We start from the raw sequence: 24,825 nt of genomic DNA on the forward strand, positions 1-24,825 counted from the left end.
TCAGTCTTTTTTCAGTTTACCTTTAATCTTTTTAAATTCATTTCAGTTGTACGCATTGTGGAGGTTTATGGAGGTTGTAGCAGTCAGACAATCGAAACGTCATCTTCCCTGCGTGCCTCATTGCCTTTATGTTTATATGCACATTATATTCTAGTTGTTATGGGTCTTCTGCCATTAATAACATTTTGATCTGTGCCAACTATGTTCCATTTAGCAATACTTCCTCATGACTGATACATAATTTTTTGTCTCATCCAAGCCAATTTTTCACAATATTTCATCACTTGACCGTGTTCTGTGCAAATACTGAGCTACAGTGAAATATAAGACAGTGATGTAAAAAGGTTCCTGAAAGTGAGCAGTATTATTATTTTTAAAAGTACATATCACCTCTTTTGGTTAACATTGTCTGCAAACCTGCCACCTTTACCTTGCTGCTGTTGATAGACTGAATGATGCCTGATCTGTATATGTGCAGTGTCATTAACCTGGGAACATACAGGTCAATAGTGCTGTCTTCACTACTAGCCTTCTCCCTGCACAGAGCATAACAATGTTACAAGAGATAGATGGGAAACTGCTGTATCTGATTATGGAAGCTGAGCTGTACAACTCCCCAGTCCTGCTTTTAGACTCTGCTTCTATAACACCAGAGTTAGTCTTGAGTGTCCCAGCTGCTGCCTTGACCCGTGCTGAGGACTGCTGGCAAAAGCTACAGGGTATACCCACAGCTGCGTTCAATTCAATTTTGTTTCTTTTAGCATCGAAGTGCAGCTGGCAAAAATAAACATGGCAGAAAGCAAAGATCTTTTGGTACACATAATCATAATCAAGTTTTGTTTTTTTCTTATCTTGATTTCTCTAACAATAAAAAACTAGCCAATCATCTGATGCAGTAAGACAGTGCAATGTATCTAACACTCCATGGCATGGTGTTCCCTTCAGGCAATAAACTGCATCTTTTTTGCTATTACGGTGTGCCTTAACATTTTTATTTATTTATTTAATGACACAAGACACTGTTCATTGCAGTGTAGTTTGTTGTGCATTATGCAATTAAACCATTTTGTTAGGGCAATAATTCTGAAACAGTGCTATTAAGCTCCGTGGGACTGCTTGTTTTCGGCTGCTTCAACACACTGTATTCAAATCATTATCTTGTTATCAGGCAGCTGCAGGATTTACTACCTGGTTGATCATTTGAATCAGGTGTGTGGGTCCAGGGATTGGGGTCACGGGCGAACCTCTGTGTTAACATTTTGAAAGCACTGAGGGGCAGAATATATATGTAGGGAAAGTATGGACTAACATGATGAAATATAAGGGTCAGTTAGGGTCATTCCCTCAGTGAGGACAGTGAACTTCATGAGTGTGAGTTTGAGGAACAGTTCAAGTTAAGGGGTCATTTAAGGGTCAGACATATAATGCAGGGAAAAAGTGGGTTTGGATAACCCATCCTGGGTGAAAAAGTAATTTCCACCTAAAAGTAATAACTGCGTATACAGCCTTTGGTAGCTAAAACTGCAATCAAGCACTTGTGATAATCTCAATTAGATTTAAGCCTAGACTTTTGATTAAGCCACTCCAAAACCTTCATTTTGTTTTCTTTGAGCCATTCAAAAGTAGGGTCGTTTGTGTCATTGTCTTGCTGCATACCCAAAGTGTGTTTGAGCTTCAGGGAATTCTATTTTTTGGCAAATGTGAGACAAACCTTTGTGCTCTTTTCGGTCAGCAGTGGTTTTCACCTTAGAACTTTCCCATAGATGACATTTTTGTCCAAAATCTTTCTTATGGCTGAATCATGAACTCTTACCTTAACTGGGGCAAGTAAGGCCTGCAGGTCTGTTGATGTTGATGTTGCTGGCAGTAATTAGGCCTGGGTGTGGCTAGTCATGTTGAAATCAGCTTTTCAAAACACGTGGTTAATAACAGTTAATTCATGATTTAACAAGAGGGGGTAATTACTGTTTCACATATGGCCAAAAAAAATTGGATAGCTTTTTTCCCTTAATAAATGAAATGATTGCTAAAAAACTGTTATTGCCGGCAGTGGCTGTTCCACCTCATAAGACTACTTCATTTAAGATATTCCAGCATTATTAATTTGCTTTGACCGAGGAGCAAGTAGTCATTAATATTAATATTAACTAATGTTGATTAATGTTAATATTAATCTATAAGGATAAGCACTAGCACTTTATTGTTGATTTTTTTGTTGTTGTGTGTTTTGTTTTTTGTTTTTTTGTATGGGTTAATCCATCTTTCTGTAACATATTCACCTTTAATGGTGAATATGGTGATTTTTTGTTTTTATGTTTGTTTTTATAACGGTATAAACAATGAAAGGTGGTGGATTGGCCAATTCGTCATCATCGACTCTGGGCTGGACCAATTACAATACATCTGTATTGAGGTGAAGAGGAAGCGATTCCCGTACTTCAGCTAGAATGAAAAAAACTCCAGTTTTGTGTCTTTTTTTCAGCTAGAATGAAAAAAAGACACAAAACTGGAGTTATTCTGTGTCTTTAAGAGGCACAGCTACCTCTTCTTCTCTCATTCTCTCCCCTCCCTCTCCTGTTGCTACTTCAATCATGAAACTGATCAATGATCAGTGGGATCGGCTTTTCTGTCGCAAGTCCCGTCTCCCTTGTTTGTTTATCGCCCACTTTGCGCCAGAAAGAAGAAACCAGCAGATGTCGAGCTAAACAACAGCAGCACGTTCAAGCTGTTGTTAGAATTTATTTGATATTACTTTCTAGTATCAGCTGATGTTTGCTGGAGCCACAGCTGTAAAGCTGCTGGTCATGATATCGGTTTGGATATGTGGTGAGAGGGAAACGTGAAGATAAAACCAGGAGATGTCCTTAAGTGGTCATCTGATGTAAACTGTATAGAAATCATACATAAATACCAACAAGACAGCGTACATCACTGTCACAACAGCGTTTGTTTTCATTCAAAGGCTTTATAGTTTTTCCTATAATACCTGGTGGGCCGGTCTCTAGTCAAAATACCCGAGCAGATTTTTTGTCCCAGTCCCAGTCCTGACAGATATAGTTGTTTTGATTTTGTTTGTTTTTTTGCAGATGACATTATGCTTATCAGTTTTATCTGTATTCCAGCTAAATAGTTAAAATCCCACATGCAATCTATTTCTGTCATTAAACTGTATTTAATTTTTTTTACTGTCTAGCTGTATTGTAATCACATCTTACTAGATGCATCAACACTACTAGTTTATTTATTCTCTCACTTTTATTTAACATTGCAATTTTTAATTTAACATTGCTCCTCATCACAGAGAAAGAAAGTCACAAAGAAATAATTATATGTTCAGGAAAGTATAACAATTTCTCTCAGGCATCTTCGCTGCTAATAGCCTGGATTTTATTTTTTTGTCCCAGCAACATCTGAAGATTACACTTAAATGAGCCATGTTACATAAAGACTAAAGTTCATTTGCTTTTCACAGTGAACGGAATCCTTCCTTCACTGGAGGAAGGATTCCAGGAAGGACACTGGAGGAAGGACTCCCGCCCCCCGCCCCACTGACTGTACAGGAAGTTAGCACAAATGATGATAGAGGTCCTGCGGGGTTCTATCTTCAGTCAGCCAAGGGTGGTAATGGGGTTACAGTGTGCAATTTGCTACTCTACCCCTGCAAGCTTACACCAGCCCCTCTCATCGTTCCTCTTAAAAGCGGATTCCTAATCGTTCTGCCAGCAGAAATATAGTTTTGGCTTTGAAGATGGTATTTTTTTCCAAAGAAATAAAGTTTTGACTTTGAAGATGCTATTATTACAGATGAATTTATTTATTTATTTACTCAGGATGGACTTGAGCCTTTAAAAGTGTCTGTGGCATTTTAGATTTAAAATTAAAACTTCAAAAGTGTTTAAGCGGCATAACTGACAAACTGCTTTTCACATTGTATTTAGGGACTATATATTTGAAACACTATTAAGTCTATTAAGAATAAAATATTATTTTCACTACTAAAATATAGTATAAATTAGGAAAGCATGTAAACATACATATTACACTAACTTTCAATTACATTCTACATATGAATAAAAAACATAACAATAAAAATATTAATACCGCATTAATTATCATTATTAATATTATGGGCAGTTAATGAGAATTTTAAGCACATATCAAACCTGTCATCAAGCACAGTTTATCAGTAAATGAATTGAGTGTTGACTAAATATACTTTTACTCATGAGTTCACTGCATGGAACAACTCACAGCTACACAATAGAAGCTATCATCTTGCCTCATTCGTTACTTGTCCTGTTTGTATTAAATTGTGCGTGATGAACTAATGCCCAAGGACAACAAAAAATCCCAATAATGTCTTTCAAGCCTTGACATGAATGTGCAAGGTTGCTTATGCAACAACTTAATTCTACAACTTAGTTGTCAAAACATCCACATTGGTATGGGTGTTCCCAAGAGAGCTTTACACATCAAACAAACCCACAAGGTATTGTAAGAAACAGTTCATAGATAAGGAGATTTATAGATCTTTAGTTTGTAATATGTTGTTTTTGAACAAGAGTACAAGAAATACTTTTGTAGTAATAACCTATGATTCAGTAGCTTGTGGAACAATAACTGTTGTTTTCTGCATGACTTCATCAGTCTCTCAGATAATTTGGCCCCTTCTTCTTTATGTATGGCCTGTGCTTCAGTTCACTGAAGTTTCCAGGCATTTGGGCAACAGCACCACCTTGATTCGTTTCTTATTCTGACATTATGTTGCAGATTTGCTGGTCTGCTTAGGATCATGGTGCGCATGACTGGATTTTGCCAAGCTTTAGCTGTTGGACAGATGGTCTCACATTTGACTCTAGAATACCAGATGACTTCATGCTTGATTCAATGACTGCAAGGTGCTCAGGTCTGTGGCTGCAAAACAAGCTCAAAATGATCACCCCTCCAACTGTCAATTCCTCACATGATTGACAGTTGGTAGGGAGTGTTTGTGATGACATGCTGTGTTTGGTTTCCTCCAAACGTGGTGCTGTGCATTATGGACAGACATTTTCATTTTGGTCTCGTTTGTCAAGAGGACTTTGTTCCAGATGTCTTGTGGTTTGTTCACATGCAACTTTGAAAACCAAAGGCATGCTGCCATGTTCGTTTAGGGTAGCTTTCTTTAGTTATGGTGAGCGAGAATAGTTGTTTTAAAAAATGCAGGTGATTTAATCATTATTTTCAATGCAGAGAAACTATACCAACTGAGTGCTGCATTGTTATCCAACAGAATCCCAAACAACTGCTAGTGCAATAATACAAAACCAATACATGACCACGTCTTTAAATACAAGTCACTGGATAATAAATTTCTCAAACACAAACACGTAAAATTGGAATTTTGGAACCATTTTTAAATTTTGAGAACACTGCTATATGTTTATACACTGAGATTTCAGATTAAGTATCAGCGATTAGTACTGAAATCTAGAACCTGTGTTATTGAAACCTCTGCAATATAGCGTCTGGTATTTATATATATGCCTGAGTCTAGATAGGAATTTTAAAAAGAACTTCAAATTAGTTAGTATTTTACAGTAAGGAAAATAGTTTAAAGACACTGAAAGTTTTTTAATGGTCAAAAACAACAAAATAAAAAACACTTTGACAATCAATATGTGAGAGAAAATGTTAAGAAAAAAAAACATTGTAAGGATATGCAGTGGATATGTTTTGTGACTCTTTGGCACGGACTAAGAATGAGTTCAAACCAACAGCTAAGTATAAAATTGTCATTATTTCCTTAGAGGCAGGGAAACTTGCCATCACTAATTCATTCAACAATAAATTCTGCACCATTTAAAAGAGTATTTACTATAAACACAATAATATTCCCAAACACACCAGTAAATCCAGCAAGGAATAACTTTAAAAGAAATTAAGGGTTAAAGAGCTCATCTCAAGCAGCCAGATTTTGTACTGGAACAAACAAAGTTCAGCTCACATTTACCATACTCTGTTATTAACAGATGATGGATGTTTATGAGGGAAAGTGAGTGCTGGAAAATTGCTGAACTCCTAAATCTTAAATAAATAAGTATTAAAATGAAACCCACATTGCTCATCTCCACATGAGACCAAAATGCGAACAGAAGTCTAGACAGGTAGTCAAGCCAATAAAACTGGGATTAATGAGGCACTGTGTATGACTCTTTGTGACTTCATTTATGAGCTCACTGAACATCTGCATGCAGTTGACAGAAGTCAGTTGGTATGTATCATAACTTTATCATTACTTTTGGCAGTGCTTTGCGGCTGTGCATGCATGTGTGCGTGCGTGCGTGTGGAGGGGGAATGAGGGGGGATTGTGCTTTTCTTTCATTTGCATTTCATAATGTTATCAGATATCCATGTGTGGTGAGAGAGTGCAGCTGGGCTGATGAGCTACTGTAATGCAAAATAAATGGCCACAGTTAAAAATACAAGGGAAAACAACATTAATATAAATGACAAAATTACTATTCACATTATGACAACACTTTCTGAATTATGAATAGTGACCCATATGCTTGAAATGGTGGGAATTTAAAAGCACAGGGATACTACTAGATAAAAAAAGAATTTAATTTATATGAGTTGTCAAGGCAAGTGGCCAGAATGTTTTGTACAAGACAGGGAAAACATGTATGGCCATTTAACAATGAAGGGTCTGTGATTTGTTCATGCTACATAATAAGTAAAAACATGTCTGAAGGATTATATGCATTTGCATAATATGAACCAACAGTGTGAATATATATTATTTAAACATATAGGAAAAAGGCACAGTTCACAGGAAAAAATTTAAATGCTGATTGATTCTGAAATCGATTTGGTTCAGTGAATTTTTAAATGTAAGCATTTCATGAATTTTCTCAAGCTCTTCTTTTCTCACCTTAGCTATTCATTATGTAGAGCACATAGGGATTCTTTGATTCCATTGCTTTTTGTACTCAGGGGGCCAAGTGCTGCGAAAAGTTGGTGGGAAGGAACTGAAAATTTACCTGGATGGCTTTAACTTCTGTTTGCTGGAGAAGAAAAGTTTAAATAGGTATTGCAACATATGAATACACTGTTTTGATTAAACCATGTTCTAATATAAAATAAATAAATGAGTACAGCACATTTAGATAGTAAGAATAGGTATGTGGATATATAGGGGCCTTATTTAAAAAATGCAAATAGTTGTAAACACCACAGAGTGCAAGAGTGTATCTTATTTTAGGTTTTATAATACTCTTCTAGAATATCCTTAGTTGTAAACACCACAGTGTTTACAACTCAGCACATATACAATCTTTATTATTGTTATTATTATTTATGTCTTAAATCATAATCACAAAACATTCAATGAACTCATATGAATGTTCTAAATGTTAGGACTCTTTTGGTTGTGTGATAATCCACAGCAGGCTTTATAATATGAGGTTACTTAGCATAAACCTCATAATAGTCGGTTTTTCCCTTCCACCAACATCTAGCGTCTTTTATGCTTTTTAAGAAGGCTTTTACATTTTTATAAACTCTAGCTATGCCTAGAACTGCACTGGAACACATTTTTTAGAATATGCCCCCAAAAAGAAACACAAACCAAAAAAAAAAGATTATTTGGAGTACTGCCATTTTTGATCTGGCAAGTTAGAACAGACCTTTCATATGCTATCATTCCAGACAATCTATTACTAACTGAGAGTTGGTTAGATATTTAGTTAGATATTTGGGGTCATTTTTTGTGTAGCATGTGTCACTCACTGACTCAGGAGTTTGTTGAGATATTGTCTGAAAATACTCAAAGGAGCTTGCAAGGAAAGCGTCTGGACTTCTTTAAGTTTACTTGAAGACGTTTCACCTCTCATCCGAGAAGCTTCTTCAGTTCTAAGGTCAAATGGTGGAGAGTCCCAGATATAAACCTAGTGGGAGTATCCCCCCACAGAGGGACAAAAGGACCCCCTGATGATCTTCTAATCGCCTGAGCCAAGGTGTGAAACTGGGTGTGGGTCCCAATCAGCCAGAGTTTCGGGTGTGTTCATTGTGAAACCTGGCCCCACCTTATCATGCGAATTCCTCGAAAGAGTGTCCTTTATCCTTAAGATGCAGATGGACTGCTGAGTCTTGTCCTGTGGACAAGGACTGCTGAGTCTTGTCCTGTGGAGGTGGCTCTTAGAGCCACCTCCACAGGACAAGACTCAGCAGTCCATCTGCATCTTAAGGATAAAGGACACTCTTTCGAGGATGCCAATGTTCACATTTTGGACAGAGAGGACAGATGGTTTGAAAGAGGAGTGAAAGAAGCCATCTATGTCCACTGTGAGCGACCATCTTTGAACAGAGGCGGGGGTTTACGACACCAACTCTCTGCCATCTATAATCCAGTTTTGAGATCCCTTCCCAGACGCCTTAACGCCCACTCACATCCTGGGCCATCTGACCTCAGGAATTCGCATGATAAGGTGGGGCCAGGTTTCACAATGAACACACCCGAAACTCTGGCTGATTGGGACCCACACCCAGTTTCACACCTTGGCTCAGGCGATTAGAAGATCATCAGGGGGTCCTTTTGTCCCTCTGTGGGGGGATACTCCCACTAGGTTTATATCTGGGACTCTCCACCATTTGACCTTAGAACTGAAGAAGCTTCTCGGATGAGAGGTGAAACGTCTTCAAGTAAACTTAAAGAAGTCCAGACGCTTTCCTTGCAAGCTCCTTTGACTACGATGACCTGGATGACTGAGAACCTTCACAGACATGTCTGAAAATACCTGCAGCACACACCCCTCAAGTATTCTATCTCCCAGAAATGAACAGTTTGGTTGTATTTGTATGAAACCCGCCGGCTGTGGATTTCGAACATATTTAATTTTTATTTGGCGGTTCCAAACTGACTATGGATGTGAGATAGACGAAGTGCTTGAAATGTATAAAATAAAGTGCTGTATAAAGGTATTGTTAAAGTGAAAGTATCATTAAAGTATGACATGCAGTCAAATGTGCTCTATTTACATGAGTTTTGAGGGGGGGGGGGGTTATGATACAGAAATGAGGACTTCTAGAATATTCTTGCATGTACATCATAATAAAAATATATTTAAGTCATTATAGCTGTCATGTTAATATCTTGGGTAAAACAGGGCATGATTTTATCTGATACAAAAGTGAGTATTATAAAACCTAAAAAAAAGATACACTCTTGCACTCTGAAACATTAATTAAGGATTAATAACACATTTATTAATATCAGATAGTGTATTTATGCATTCTAAATAAAGCATTTTGTTGTAGACACTTATTTGCTCTGTTACCTCCAACAATATCTGGTAAAAATTCAGGGATCCAGTGCAGATGTGAAATAGCTTTTATGCCAGAAGATAGATCAACCAACAAACTGCCACTAAACACAGATTCTGTTGACTTTTGCTTTTGCATGACCTCACGTCACCTGTGAAAGTCTGCACGAGGAGTATGGCAGCTCTTTGGGAACATTCTTTCTCCATGACTCAATTGTTCGCTCTGCAGAGACTGGCTGTCTCTTGGCTGTCTCTTTCTGCAAGTCAAAACATGCTACATAGAGAACATTGTGTCATGTAACCTACCTTGTACATCAAGACAGGTTTTGGTTTTTTTTTGGTTGTAGCTTGCCAATTTACAGTGAGTCATAAAAGGAAAATTATACATAGCTAGCCAAGTCTGTTAAAAAAAAAAAAACAAATGAAAAGACAATTGCTCGCAAATGCCAATCCCAGAACTCGGTGTACTCTAATTATCGAAACCAAAACTTTCACTTCATGGTATTTGATTTGTTTGAACTTGAAGTTAATTAACTAGTGAAATGTTACATAATAGTTGTCTACGGCAGCACTGCAGTTACTCCCAAACTTGTTTCAGTCTAAACTTGTTTTTCAAAGCTTTGACATTAGCATTTGACCATGTTACAGTCTGTACCAAAAGAGCAGAGTAGCTGCTTTACCATTTACTGAGGGTGCTAAGCTAAGCACAGCAGCTTCTCAACCAGTATTGTTGATCTTCTCACCAAGAAAGAAAGCATGTTGGAATATTGGGCCACTTCTTTTTTATCTTTACATTACGGTTTCTGTTAGCAATACATCTTATCCATAATCTCAGAAATGAGTGCCTTCCCTGTGTCTGCTATAATTTTAAATCTGAACTGTAAAAGGAGAGATCATTTAAAAGGTTACATTTGTATTGATGGATCTGAAATCATACTCTAGTTCACCTTCACCATTAAACACACTTAGTTTGGCCAGAACTCCATAAAAGGAAAACTTTGAGACCGCCTTTCACATATCAGTTCTTAAGGGGCAGGATATAAAGAAAGCAGCTTGACTTCATTGGCTAAACTATACCCACATGTAGGCATGGTGTCATAGACAGTGCTGCCTTATTCTCAAACTTGTCAGGGAAGCTCCAGAGACAGCACTAACAGACTGCAACTGAGGTGCTCTTTTGCTCTTTCTCAGTGGCGGATTTGATTAAGCATATGGTTACTGTTATAACCTGTAAGTACATTTTGCACTTAAAAATTTGAATCACCTTGCATTCTATTCATTTATTTGTCACGTCATGTTTATAGTTAGTAAACCCAACAGTCAATGAATTAAGATGTTTTATTTCTTATATTTCCTCTTTTGCATTTATAGATTGCCTGAGTTTACTGCAGCTTTCAAGAAAAGACAAAAGACTTCCACTGTCACATTTACAGTCTGAAAATGAGCTGTACAAGGTAAGTTACTGTTATATATTTAACCATGTGGTAACTGTATTAACATCAGAATTCACAAAATATTTTTTATGTTGAAATGTAGGATAAATTATATCTATAATTTCATTTATCTATATAAAAATAGATCTGATTTTAAACCTATGATCTTTTTTTTCTTAGAGTTCTTCATGCCTTTAGTCATCCCCAGCACACTGTGAATCCAGTTGAAATGGCTAAGTGTCTGAGCCTCAGGCAGGAGCAACAACTTTATGAACTGTTTTCCATGTCGCACCTGAAATCCACAAAGCCTCCTTGTAAGCATACTGACTATCCAGTGAAGACCCCTTATCCATTATCACATCCATCCTTGCCTTCCACTTCATCTTTACCATCACAATTGTTGCGCTCCCCTCACTCAGCACCAGAAAATACTCGGAGCTGTTTACGCAAGCACATCAGCAGAGAAATCAAGAAACAAGTTGTGTTTGCAGATGCCAAAGGATTTGCACTTACTGCTGTGCGCATGTTTATTCCTGAACCTTTGTCTCCCACTTCTACCCTGGCGATGAGACCCTCTCCAGCCAAACTGGAAGGCCAGCAGTCAACCTCAGATAAACTGAATCCCTACAAGTTGCGGCTGGGTTTCCCTCAGCCAGCCCAGGACCAGAAAGCCCTTCTTGCACGTTTGCAAGATATGAAAGTACAGCTGGAAAGCTGCAACATTTCTGAGTACGTCTTAAGTGGTAAAGTGTTTGTTTCTCATGTCGCTACTGAAAAGGATGTGTGCATAAGGGTGACCTTTGACTCCTGGCGCAGCCATCGTGACATTCCTTGCACATTCTTGTGGCAACATCGCTGTGGGGGGTCTGATGTGGATGTTTTTGGCTTCAACTTAAGCTTAACTCACAACATGGATCCAAGGGAGCGAACTGAGTTTTGTGTGTCATTCAGACCAGGGCCTTGCGCTACACCACACTGGGACAACAACGGGGGACAAAATTACAGAGTGTGGATGGAAAAAGAAAGATCAAATGTGAACCAAGACAACACTAATCGTTCTTACCCCACACTTTCAAAGCATAGGTCACTGTCGTGGCCTTTACACAAGTCCATCAGTGTGCAGAACTGCGCTGATCTACAGTATATTCAAAAGACTCAGAGAAGATTGGAAAGCGCGTCCAAATTGAAATCACCCAATACCCTCTTCACAGACTTAAGAAATATTATTTTAACTTAAAATATTTAAGAAACAGTGGCTTTGGGGAGGGGTACATGCTTATGAAATCTACCGTGCTGTATATGTCTGCGCAGATTCTCAGTCATCCAGGACATGGTAGTCTAAGAAGCTTGCAAAGAAAGCGACTGGACTTCTTTAAGTTTCGTGAAGACATTTTCATCAAGAGACTTTTTCAATTCTGAAACTAAATGATGGAGAGTCACAGATACTTAAAGCTTGTGGAGGTTTTCAGTGGACAGCACTGGTTGATCTGTAATATACCCTTGAAACAATTCAAACATAATGCACCTCCACCTCCTAAGCTTAACTTCCCTTTTGAAATGTGAAAACTTGTTTGACTTGATATTCTGATTAAAACTGTCTTAAAATATAATTTGTCTTTTTGTCCATCTCCTTGGCAAGGTAAACTGTGCAATATTGCATAGCGCATTGTTGTAGTGTGACATAACATCACTGGGGAAAAAGCAAAAAACATGAGACCTGAATTTGCTTAAGAGAAAAAAACATATATCAGCAGATAAAGGTAATTATTCCAAAAATCTTTTTTGATGAGCTAACACAATGAATGGACTTGTATATTCACACAGACATTATTTCTCTGGCCTCAGTTCTGGCTCTGGTGTGTGTTTCCCTCTTGTGCGTCATACATACCAGAAAGAATAAATTAACAAAACAAAACATCTTCTGGGCGAGGTGACAGACAAGCTTTGAATGGGACGTTGTGTTCAAACACACCCTGCTCTAAATGGTTGAGTAACACCCTGGGAACTGTTACATCTTGTCATGCACATGACTGGAGTGGCAAACACCATGTAACCATGGCAGCATAAGGGACAGCATGTACTTTGGATAATGCATGAGTTTGTGTTTACAGTACATACAAAGGTGGAGTCATTATTAGATATTAAAACCACACGGAGGATGTTATTGTTGCTTTTGTTCTATTTATTCTAATCTTTGGGCTGGTTTCTTTGTCCTACTCTTTCATTTCACACAGGACAGCTCCCAGAAAAAAACAACAAACCTTTTTGGAACTGTCATAGCTAGACAGCTGGGGTGTTGCATTTGGGGCATTCACAGATGAAGCTGGTTTTCACACCTTGTAGCCTTAAGTACCTATTTATTTATTTTACTTTTTTTTTTACGATTTCATTTGAGTATTATATTTCCCACCTCTTCCACCTACTAAAAGATAAGCTAAACAACAATGTCAAGTATTTTTTCCCAGTACTGAGATACATTCTCTGAATAAAGGTTCCAAAATAATTCTTTAAAAACATTTTCATTCTTAAAAATTAATTACCCATATTGATGATGCATGTTATATTTTGTATTTTTTGCCACATGAAAACCGCAGTGACAAATGACAACCTCCTGCCAGTGGGACTGGGATGTTGGTCATTTTGCAAGCTGCTGATAAACACCCTCATTTGTCATTTTGTTTTGAGGACCCATTGCATTCTATAGTGCACAGTATTCACAATCTAATCTCTGGAGACCTGGGGTACAGTCCTTGGGCAAGATACTGAAGCCCCAAATTGAAACAGTGTGGACATTAAGGTTTCCTGTTCATCAATTCAGACAACAAGTCAAAGTAAGGCATAGCTATCAACACTATAGTCATTTGTTTAGGAACCATGATAATGGCAACTACTACATAAATATTAAAAGACTGTACGCAGACATCCACACAAGGCATTAAGTCTGAGAAAGGCTTTTCACTGGTCGATATCTTTTTTTCTCTCTCATTTTATCTTTTAGAGAGCAGCAGGCACAGCTGGATGGTGGCCAGAAGCCAGCTACCAGCTGCTGGTGATTACAGTGCTAAAGCTCATGTTGTCTGAACAATAGCCTGCAGACTGATCCAGTGGGCTGCAGCCACAGCTGTGATCACGAAGAGTGAGCTTTGGGTAGCTAACAGAAGTGGCTTGCTAAAAGCAAGTAGACTGTAGTGACATGATTTATGCTTTTTCTATAAACTCACAATTAACTAAAACTCTGTCTACGATAGGAACAACAACAAGTGAATGATCTATTTGGAATAATTTAAATGTATTTAATGTTTATATCAAACTACCTTCTTTCTTTATCTTCCAGGATGGAAAAAAACCAACGTGAGTACTTGGATCAATGGTGTTAATAAAAACATTAAATACATACTCAGCACATAAAACATAGGAAATAGTGTCTGTGATTAGTTCAAGTCATGTGCACGTCTCCAATAACTGTAGAAAACATGGACGACGCGACAGCTCCCCAAAAATTAAGCCAAAACGTCTCTATTGCCCCCTGGTGTCTGGCTGCAGTATAGGTCATAAACCCCGCCTCCTACATGTTATCGGATGGGACTGGGGTCAGACTAAAATTAATTAATTCTCCTCAGATAAATTTTTTGCAAAGACTCTTTCTTTTGTTATCAATAGTTCTCATCACGCTGATTTATGTCCATAATCCCTAATTCCATAATTTTGATTCTGCACGTGACCGCACCTCCTACCATTGTGGGAGGAGGTGCGGTCGCGTTGTCCATGTTTTCTACAGTCATTGGTCTATATCTATAACAGTCACATTCAGTCAATCCAGAAAAATGGGTCACCCAAAGAGTTGCAACAATGAAAGGCAAACAATTTTTTTTTTCTTTCAAGATTAAATGATTATAGTTGATATAGTTGATGATAATAGTACACAGTCAAAGGAGCTTGCAAAGAAAAGCGTCTAGACTTCTTTAAGTTGCTTGAAGACGTTTCACCTCTCATCCGAGAAGCTTCTTCAGTTCTAAGGTCAAATGGTGGAGAGTCCCAGATATAAACCTAGTGGGAATATCCCCCCACAGAGGGACAAAAGGACCCCCTGATGATCTTCTAATCGCCTGAGCCAAGGTGTGAAACTGGGTGTGGGTCCCAATCAGCCAGAGTTTCGGGTGAGCTCATTGTGAAACCTGGCACCACCTTATCAGGCGAATTCCTGAGGTCAGATGGCCCAGGGTGTGAGTGGGCGTTAAGGCGTCTGGGGAGGGTACTCAAAACTGGATTATAGATGGCAGAGAGTTGGTGTCGAAAACCACCGCCTCTGTTCAAAGATGGTCGCTCACAGTGGACATAGATGGCTTCTTTCACACCATCTGTCCTCTCTATCCAAAATGTGAACATTGACATCCTCGAAAGAGTGACCTTTGTCCTTAAGATGCAGATGGACTGCTGAGTCTTGTCCTGTGGAGGTGGCTCTTCTATGTTGTGCAATGCGCTTGTGAAGTGGCTGTTTGGTCTCTCCAATGTAGAGGTCTGGGCATTCCTCGCTGCACTGTACAGCATACACCACATTGTTAAGTCTGTGTTTTGGAGTTTTGTCTTTCGGGTGAACCAGTTTTTGTCTGAGCGTGTTGCTGGGTCTGAAATGCACCGGGATGTCGTGCTTGGAGAAAACTCTCCTGAGTTTTTCTGATACACCGGCTACATAGGGGATGACAATGTTGTTGCATCTGTCCTTCTTATCCTCCCTCACTGGTGTCTGATCTTCTTTTCTGTGCCTCTTTGCTGACTTTAAGAACACCCATTTAGGATAACCGCACGTTTTGAGTGCTTCCTTTATATGCATGTGTTCCTTCTTTTTCCCTTCAGGCTTAGAGGGAACAAAACCCGAAACCCTGGCTGATTGGGACCCACACCCAGTTTCACACCTTGGCTCAGGCGATTAGAGGATCATCAGGGGGTCCTTTTGTCCCTCTGTGGGGGGATACTCCCACTAGGTTTAAATCTGGGACTCCCCACCATTTGACCTTAGAACTGAAGAAGCTTCTCTGATGAGAGGTGAAACGTCTTCAAGCAACTTAAAGAAGTCCAGACGCTTTTCTTTGCAAGCTCCTTTGACTACGATGACCTGGATGACTGAGAACCTTCACAGACATAATAGTACACAAAACGACTAGATGTAAGTCTTAGTGGAATTATTTGTATATTTTGTATATCATGTGTATTTGTATATGTTACAAATGCTACATTATAGTGCTTGATGCAAAGTATCTTATTTTTAAATAAATAAAAACGCTGTGAAAGCAGTGCTATGAAAAAGCTTCCTTTGCCAATTTGTGTGTTTTGTTTTAATGCAAATTTGGCAGACTTACATGTTACAGGTCATTAAACCAATTTTTCTATCAGAAAAAGACCACTTGAGCAAATACAGAATGAAAATTTTAAAATATGATTTAATATATTATAAGAAAAAAAGCTTTCCAAACTTGTCTGGCACAATGTAAAAAAGTAATTGCCCGCTAAACCTAATTGCATTGGCAACCAGTTCGATGTGCCAATGCAATAGAATAAAGGATGCTAGGATGAGGATGACTCTAGCCTTAACTTAACCTCCTGGATGACTAGTCCATGCGTTCTTAGGGTAATATTGGTAGGTCAGCCAATCCTGTGAAGTTTGATCACTGTTCCAAGTTTTCTCTATTTATGGATATTAGGTCCCACCTCTCACCGTGGTTCACTGAAGTCTCAAAGCCTTAGCAATGGTTTTGTAAGCCTTTCAAGAATGATAGATGTCAATGAATTTTTATGTGAAACAATTGACATCAACCATTCTCCAAATGATCTTTATATTTGTTGAGAGGTGTTGCTTTTTGAGATCTACTTCACTTCACTGTTCAGTTTTTATTAGTTTAAGTTTGGTGTTACAAAATGAGACTGTTACAGATATTATACTGAATCCAGCCAACACAGACCAAATATCAAATTAATCCATGTCAATAATATCCTTTCAATGTTTTCTTGTTGGTCACAAAAGGAAACAAGTAGAGCAGAGTGCCCTCTATTGGCAATAATCTTTAAAGATTATACTTTGGCAAATGTCATATAACAGAGGAAACAATGCAGGATCACAACTACAATCCAAGATAAGCAATTTAGTGAATGTAGGAAGCTATGGATGGTTATAGGCTGCTCTATACTAAATCACATTACCCATGTTAACCATCACAATATTTCTACACTGAAAGAGCGTTACATCACTTTTAAAAGGATAAACATATCTGAAAGATTGAATTCTTGGTTCAATATAGTTGTTTGCAGAGGTCTTATTGACACTGGTCACTGGGAAGGTGCTCATGCTCAGGATTCCAAGAAGACCTTGCAAAACACTCAGCAGCCTTTCTGTCACACTCACAGATGAACATCTCACATTCATTGTTATTGTCTGAAGAAGAGAAAATAAAGAGCTCAAAATTCACTTTGCAATAACCAGAAGGCCAACAAGTGCTACTATAAAGTTAAATGCCAATCAGCTTTTTTGAGTACTCACTGCCACAGGTGATCTTTTTATTTTGGTCATCACAATTATAGTCATAGAACTCAGTGTAAGGATTGTCCAGGATGGGCCAGCATTCAGGGTGCTGCATAGCATCAGTGTAACACTGGTCATGCACCTGGCAGCACCTACAAGTCAAAACATGAATAATGGTGATTACTGAGAAAAAAAAAACTCTTTTGGGGTATGTGTTAAGTAGAATGGCTAACCCATTACCTATCCAGATCATCCACGGGTGTGCCAGAGCCCCCCATTCCACAATAACAGCCATAATCAGCATAGTCAAGAGCAGGCCAGCTATCAGGCATTACACACAGGATCATATTTCTGAACTGGTTGAGTGCCTTGTAGTCTAAGGACTGGGCTGAAGCACAAGCACAGGATAGAACTATGATTTATACCCTAATGGGATGTGTTTCTATTCATGATATGTATAGTTTAACAGCAACAGACATGCTGTACTCACCAATACAGAGGCCTAGAGCAAAGAAAAATGCAGTCTGGAGGGCATTCATCTTGAAGTTTAATCCCAGAGTAGCTCCCACTTATGTTCAGGCCTGTTTATATATCAGGTATGGAACCTTGTCTGTCAGCTGTTCATACTACACAGGGTCACATAGACTCTTAGAATCAAGAACCAACATATGCAAAAAAGGATAATCGTTCTCACACTCGGGGAACTTGTGTTCAGATTTCTGTAGATGTGTTAATGGTTGCTTCTGTTAAGTAATCATGTTTTTGTTTTTTTGTAAATTTCTGAGTTAGGATTAGAATATTAGTGAAACGTTTGGTTTTGTTTACTGGGTAATTACTGGATCTTTGTTCAAGTCCATTAATTGTTTAAAATATTAGTCAGCAGAAATGACGCAGTCTGTTATAATGCTCAGGCACTATAATATCAGCAAATACTTGTGGGTTGTATGTAGGTTGTCATACTTTTACCATAACATTCTTCTACAAGTACTGATAATTGATAACATCTGGTATATTTACCCCTGGATTTGTATGTTGTACTATTTGTGCAGGATAAATGTTTTCCAAAATATGATTTTTTGTTATTGAAAATAAGCTTTCTGAGCTTTTTTCACGCAGGGCTCATGGGTCAAAAGGCTTGGGTATGCCAAATTAAAGGGACATTTCTAACGAAAGAAGTACATTGATGTACATAACTATGACTCTATGAACCAGTTAATTGTTCATATTACTATTACCAAAGGAGGAAATGAAATACAGTACTGTGAAAAAAGTCTTGAGCCATGCCCCAAATTTTCATATTTTTTTCCAAGGAGATTTTTTTAAAGTGGTCTTGAGCACTCTCTTGACTTTCTGAAGGTCTTTCCAATATTTTCTTTGGAGAATGGTTGCATTGTCACTCATTTTCAGTCTAGTCCTTGTACCTGATCATTTTGAGAGGAATGTTTTTATTGGTTGTTAAGCTACTTAACACTGACCTATGACTCAGTCAAAATCATCCCTTAAGGCTACGTCCACACTAGCCCTGATAGATGTGAAAACGGCATTTTTGTCTGAAAATGCTCCGCGTCCACACTCGCGTTTTCAGTCATTTTCGCGGAGTTGTGCGTCCACATTGAAACGGCCGAAAACGCTTATATTCCAGTACTGCGCATGAGTGAAACGCAAGAAGATTCGGCCTGCCTCATTTCTGTCTGCCGTTTATTTACTTTCTGGTAAATGCACCGAGTTTTTTAAATGGGCTAACAATGAGGTGGAGTTGTTGCTGCGAGTAACACAAAAGTACAAAGTTGCAAAAGTGAGTGAGAATTAAAGAATTTGAAGAAAAGCTATCTGAAGCATGTACAAACTGATATTGATCTTTAATAGGGCTGTCAAAATTGAGAGCAAACAAAACAACTGCTGTATAATGCCCTCTGCTATCTTTGTTAAATTGGTCACATGACTGCATCATATGACTAACATGCGTCATCGTTTTCAAAAGTCTCAGTTTTCGCTGTCCACACTGTGACGCATAAGCACCGTCTTCGAATGTATGCATTTTCCAGAGCGTCTTGAAAACGCTGCGTTTTCCTTCAGGAAAATTCTTCGAGCAGTGTGGGTTCATCTTGACAGAAAACAAAACAAAAGGTAATTAAGAGAAAGTTTCCCGAAGAGAGTTCAGGCGGTGTATTGAAGAATAAAAGTGGTCAGATCAAATACTGACTTTCAAGCTTGCTAGAACAGTACAAACTCTGCTTTTGCTATATCTATTATATTTGCATTTGTGTTTGCAGATTTTAATAATCTATTTCCACCTATTTCCCTTTTTCCAAGAAAACTATAAAGCCTCAAGACTTGCACAGTACTGTATAACCAAGGTTCATTTGATGCACACAAGATTGCAGTTTAGAAAATGCATAATTTCATAATCAGCAAAGCTTGTTTCCACCCATCTTTCAGATAGTTATTACTAGGGGTGGGTTTTGATCATCAATTTATTGATTAAAATAGATTCTGGCTTGGATAACGTGATATCGATTCATTAAAATCCAGAATCGATTTTTAAATATACATTTATTTTGCCTGAAACGCCAGAATCTCAGGTTAAACCTCACAAAATCTCTACAACCACAAAACAACTAAAACTATGGTGGCCCTGAGAGGCCAAATGGACTGCAACTTCAGAAAACACCAGCAATAAGAAAAACGCTGCAAAAGCACACAAAACACAACGGAAATAAGAAAAACAACAACAGAAATAGGAAAAAACACAACGGATATAGGAAAAACGACAACGGAAATAGGAAAAAAGATCTGACAGACCAGTTGCAGGAAGCAAAATAAGCTCCGGACCCCACGTGACTACCAGCTGTCAGGTGACCATTTTGGCAGCAACATGAACAGCGCCACCGTAAGCGGCACTGCAGAAACTTTTCAGCCATCGGAGTATTCATCCCACTTTAATTCGCATGACATCGAGCTGTATATCAAAAAAAAAAAAAAATAGGTTAAATATTACCGACCCGTATAATGCTCCTGGCGTGCTTTTCAAAAGTATTTCAGCATCCCAGATCTATGCTATCCGGACATACATAACTACCTTATAAACTTCCCATCGCGCTACTCGGGGGACTCTTTAAAAGCCTACAAAAGCCTGGAGGGTTACAAATGGACCCAATCTGGCTTTGTAACAAACATTCGGCTGTGGAATCTTCAAGCAAAAAAAATTCTTCATCATCACTGGAAAGGTAAGTGTCATATTATCCCAGGCAGTGTAACGTTAGCATTGTTAGCGTTGTCCTTTGTTTACATTAGCTTTGCTAAAACGCGTCTGGTTGTCAGTAGCTATTTTGTGTTTTTGGTGTACTTAACCAAGATTGTTAACATTTGTAATTGTATTTATAGGTTCAACATTCCCAAAGGCTAAATGACCCACAGTTGAAGCCATGGGTAGTAGTGAGAAAAGACGGGGTTGTCTTGGGAGCACACTGTAACTGCACAGCTGGCCTTGGTGAGAGCTGCTCACATATGTCAGCTGTGTTGTTCAGCACATGGCAGCATACCAGTGGAAAAAAAAAGAAGAGATAGCTGTTACATCTAAGAAGTGCAAGTGGGTCATCCTAAGTGAGGAGTCTTTAAAGAAAGTGGAGTATCAGCAATGCAAGGACATAATTTTTAACAACTCTAAACAAAATAAAAAAGAGAAATCTGCAAAAGATCATCCTGGCCTCTGAGCTTTCCCACCTCTCCCACCTCTGACTGCTGCTGAGCAAGACCAACTGTATCACAACCTCTCCCAATGTCGCACACAAGAGGGGAAGATCATCAAACCCTAAATTAAAATTCTAAATTAATGCTATTTTTGTTATTTATATAATTCAGTGTTTTATATTGCACCTTACCACTGAAGCAAGTGGCTAGTTTGTAGATTTTTGTTCACTGACACAGGCAATAAAACTTTTTTCTGATTTTGGTTCTGATCTGTATCTGTTAATCAGGAATATGAAACGTGGTTAGTAGAAATCATTTGAGATGGATGTGAAGAACAAAAAATAGTGAGCCCAGGTGACGTCTGCTATTCTCTTATTCTGATATCTGTAAGTAAGAAAGCTTTCCCTTCAAAAGTCAAGTCACAATAAGGAAACAAAGTGAGAGTTATAATGTGTATTTGTTGGTTGAGCACATCAGTCACATCATTTTCATTTACATCACTGGAAGGGCACCACAGATTCACCAAAGCAGCTAATAAAGCATAATGGAATACAATTTTGCCTCTTTCTTGTGAGATTCTATAATAGAATGAAACAGTAATGCCAGTTATAAATAAAGACAATAAATTGAATGAATTACGAAACACTTATTTCTATTACAGCTGAACATATTGTGTAATACTACAACCTGAAATGACAAATAGATTGCGTTGGCCTGTACAGGAGATAAAGAAAAAAAAACTTAACAACAGCTGTGAAATGGAATAGTCCAAATCACCAAAGTAAACTGGACCTGGGCTTGTTGCAGGGATCTGAAGTTACTAAACATTTTGTGAGTGTATGCACTCACACTTGGGACCATATAATAATAATAAATATGTCCGTGATGAAAGTTGTTCAGCACGCTAACGTCCTTAGTCCACTCTGTATGCTAGTATGGGTCTAACTGTTTCACTCCTTTGATTTTTTTCCTCGTACTTTTTTTTTTTTTCTTTTTGTCAAGTCTGTCTTTGTACAGACCTGCCGTGTTCTCCGTCATTTTGTACATAACTGTTTTTGGGGCAAATAAAATGCAAGTAGGGATTAAAGATGCAGAATTAATGATTACCGGTGCTGGAAATGCTAGCACTTGATGCAGTGTTTTGATTTTGCTGCCACTCATACCCACAATGCAATGCTCGAAAGTCACGTGGTCTGTCAATCTCTGTTTGCTCTATCCATTGTAGCTTTGCTTTCTGTCTTCTGTTGAACACATCCAGTCTTATTTTTCTTCTCTTCTCTGGAGATAGAACGTAGTTGAAAAAAGATGGAATAAAGTCCGGACTCAATGGATTATCGCTCTTTCTGCCTAAAAAATAAACATAAACATTTCAGTATTTCTACTTTAGAGCTTGCTAACTTAGAAAGCACGACAGAAAGGCCACGATGCATGCAACTATGTGGTTTTGCACTCATCAGAAACCACAATGATAGTCTAGTAAATAATGAAAATTTTTATGTTAGAAAGCTTGTATTTGGTAACTTACCCGATATGAAATGATCGCTGCACAAGCGGAATCCGACGGCTGGAGTCCCATCTTTCCGTCTTGTTTTGCTTACTCCTGGCTCTTTTAATAGCGCTAATCAATTTAGCTCGCCTTTCCGCATCTTTGGGAATGCGCTAAAACGACGGACCTTTCTTTTTTCTTCATCTATTTGTACAACCTGGAGCGCAACAGTTATTGACCATGGTTAGCCTCCTTCACCGTGGCAGTCAGCCGATTGCTGCCAAAATGGGGGAGGACCTGTGTGACGTCATCCCCCGGAGCTCTGGGAGACACTTAGAAGAAGTGGAGGATCTATCGGTTTTGTGAGGAAATATGAGAGGTAAGTGTGTTAGCCCTAACTATTAGCCTAAAATCCGTCATCAGTATTATATGAATCATGATAAAACACGCCTACCATGTTTTGGGTTCCTGCAACTGGTCCATCGGGTTTTTGTCTCCCCAGAAACACTTCCGTTGTGTTTTTTCCTATTTCCGTTGTCGTTTTTCCTATATCCGTTGTATTTTTTCCTATTTCCATTGTCGTTTTCCTTATTTCCGTTGTGTTTTGTGTGCTTTTGCAGCGTTTTTCTTATTGCTGGTGTTTTCTGAAGTTGCAGTCCATTTGGCCTCTCAGGGCCACCGTATAAAACAGTAAATGAGAGCAGGAACACGGATTCTGCACAAAGACGTAAACACAAAACGCGGACCCAACGCATCCGAATCAGTGAGATGTCGCCTTTCTCACCCGACGGCACGGACATGGAAACGCCGTCGGGGCTGAAAGCAGACAGCTTTTGAAGCGTCGGCAGGTGCTTTGTGTTTACGTCTTTTTTGCGCTAGATTCTGAAGCTGCAGGTTTTCTCTCTCTCCAAACAATATTGACTGAACCAGCAGCCAAAGACCATCCAAATTACGCTTCACATTTCGCTTTACATAAACATTGTCACGTATTTCCTCTTACTTTTGCTGTTTTGCTTCCACCACGATAAAAATCACACTTTATGTAGAGCTCTCTCTCTAAATCGATAATCAAAACCCACCCCTACTTCTTACCCATCAGTCTACGGTGTTGGCCGCTGTTTTTTTTTTTGTTTTTTTTACTTACTTCCAACAAGAAAGCCTCATTTCTGCTGTTCAATACTGAACAAATTTAAACTTTTTATGCAAAATGCTTACGTGTGCCTCTAATCAAACCTCTGTAACTTTGCTCTGCTTCACTTTGTTTTTGATCTATTGCACAATATTGTAGCGGGTCAGGGCTGTTTGGGTTTTTGTTTTGACAGCTATGTTCTGTTGTTCCAGGCGGCAGCGTTATGTTGCCATGGTTACAGGTGATGCTTTCTCTCTGCAACCGTGTGTTTCTGGGTGGAGAGAGCGTCTTTTTTGGTTGTTACGCTAGAGCTGCGCCAAGCGGTTGTGTTAGCGTAGAGTCAAGGGACTCTACCTGAGCTGCTGTGTTGAGGACCAGCCCTGCCAGGCCCTGGTGGACACGGGGTCTACCATTTCCCTAATACGACCTGGTGTGCTCCCTGGAACGTCCGGGCCGCTTGTGATGGGTTGGTCGCCCACCGACACCCAGCTGATGACGGTGACAGGGGAGAGAACTGACATGCGGGGGAAGAAACCGTTGCGGATCCGAGTGAAGGATCTGGAGCTGGTGCACGACTTCTGGCTCGATGACATCCAAGACCAGTGCATCATCGGCCTTGATCTGCTGACCCGCTGGGGGGCCGGCATTGACACCGCGAAGCTGGCTATCATTCTTGGTACAGAGACTCTGGCCCTCCAGTGCGGTCAAAAGCAGGGAACGGAGGGGACCAGAGACCGACAAGCCGGGCTTCAGGCAGCTGCCGCTCAACAGACTTCGGACGCCGGTGGCACTGGGCCATCTCTACTCGCCTCAGCCCCAGCCTCTAGGCCCGACAAACCTCCCTCGACCGAGACAACCCAAGCTGCTGATGACCTGTGGCAGCGCAGCAGCGTAGGTCTCACCGTTGACCAGCGGCAGCGGTTGAGGTGCCTCCTGGACGAGAATGTGGACATCATTGCCGCTAGTGACGAAGACTGCAGGCAGACGCGGCTGGTTCAGCGCACCATCGACATCGGCTCTGCTCAACCCATCCGTCTGCACCCACACCAGCTGCCCCCCTCGAAACGACAGGAGGAGCGGGCCCAGGAGGCACTGGGCGTGGCTACTGCTCAGGCCACAGCCAGCGGAGGGGGATGGCTCCCGTTGACCACGCAGCAGCTGAAGCGGGAGCAGGAGGCTGACGCGACATTGGTTCAGGTGGGGGCCTGGCTGGAGGCGGCGCAACGCCCAGGCTGGACGGGGGTGTCAGGACAGGGGCCCGAAGTGAA

The 24,825-nt window shown here is 39.5% G+C and overlaps 2 protein-coding genes and 1 long non-coding RNA gene across 3 annotated transcripts; 2 read left to right on the forward strand and 1 right to left on the reverse strand.

Annotated features, from left to right (window-relative positions):
* The first annotated feature begins 10,357 nt into the window (after positions 1–10,357).
* On the forward strand, positions 10,358–14,371 carry ppp1r3c2a (protein phosphatase 1 regulatory subunit 3C2, duplicate a). Its single transcript, XM_084934806.1, has 3 exons — positions 10,358–10,535; positions 10,677–10,759; positions 10,919–14,371. The coding sequence occupies exons 2-3, from the start codon at positions 10,746–10,748 to the stop codon at positions 11,973–11,975; spliced, it is 1,071 nt and encodes a 356-aa protein (XP_084790932.1). The 5' UTR covers positions 10,358–10,535; positions 10,677–10,745; the 3' UTR covers positions 11,976–14,371.
* A 1,769-nt stretch (positions 14,372–16,140) lies between these two features.
* LOC146383518 (phospholipase A2-like) lies at positions 16,141–19,026 on the reverse strand. The gene is made up of 3 exons (XM_084934807.1): positions 17,493–19,026; positions 17,271–17,404; positions 16,141–17,165 (listed from the first exon to the last, which is right to left on the reverse strand). The coding sequence occupies exons 1-3, from the start codon at positions 17,597–17,599 to the stop codon at positions 17,047–17,049; spliced, it is 360 nt and encodes a 119-aa protein (XP_084790933.1). The 5' UTR covers positions 17,600–19,026; the 3' UTR covers positions 16,141–17,046.
* Positions 19,027–20,063: 1,037 nt separating this feature from the next.
* Positions 20,064–21,199, forward strand: LOC146383519 (uncharacterized). The gene is made up of 2 exons (XR_014800767.1): positions 20,064–20,479; positions 20,637–21,199. It is a non-coding gene; the product is annotated as an uncharacterized LOC146383519 (long non-coding RNA).
* Positions 21,200–24,825: the final 3,626 nt, after the last annotated feature.

The sequence above is a fragment of the Perissodus microlepis genome, chromosome 7 (genome assembly GCF_051167445.1).
Source record: "Perissodus microlepis isolate ML-2025 ecotype Zambia chromosome 7, ASM5116744v1, whole genome shotgun sequence".
NCBI classification, from domain to species: Eukaryota; Metazoa; Chordata; class Actinopteri; order Cichliformes; family Cichlidae; genus Perissodus; species Perissodus microlepis.

Bases quoted from the DNA above. Each gene is read 5' to 3' on its own strand.
- LOC146383518 (XM_084934807.1), bottom strand. From the start codon at position 17,599: ATGATCCTGTGTGTAATGCCTGATAGCTGGCCTGCTCTTGACTATGCT. The intron at 17,405-17,492 runs GTAATGGGTTAG...TTTGACTTGTAG, and splicing joins CCCGTGGATGATCTGGATAG to GTGCTGCCAGGTGCATGACC. The intron at 17,166-17,270 runs GTGAGTACTCAA...TCTCTTCTTCAG, and splicing joins TAAAAAGATCACCTGTGGCA to ACAATAACAATGAATGTGAG.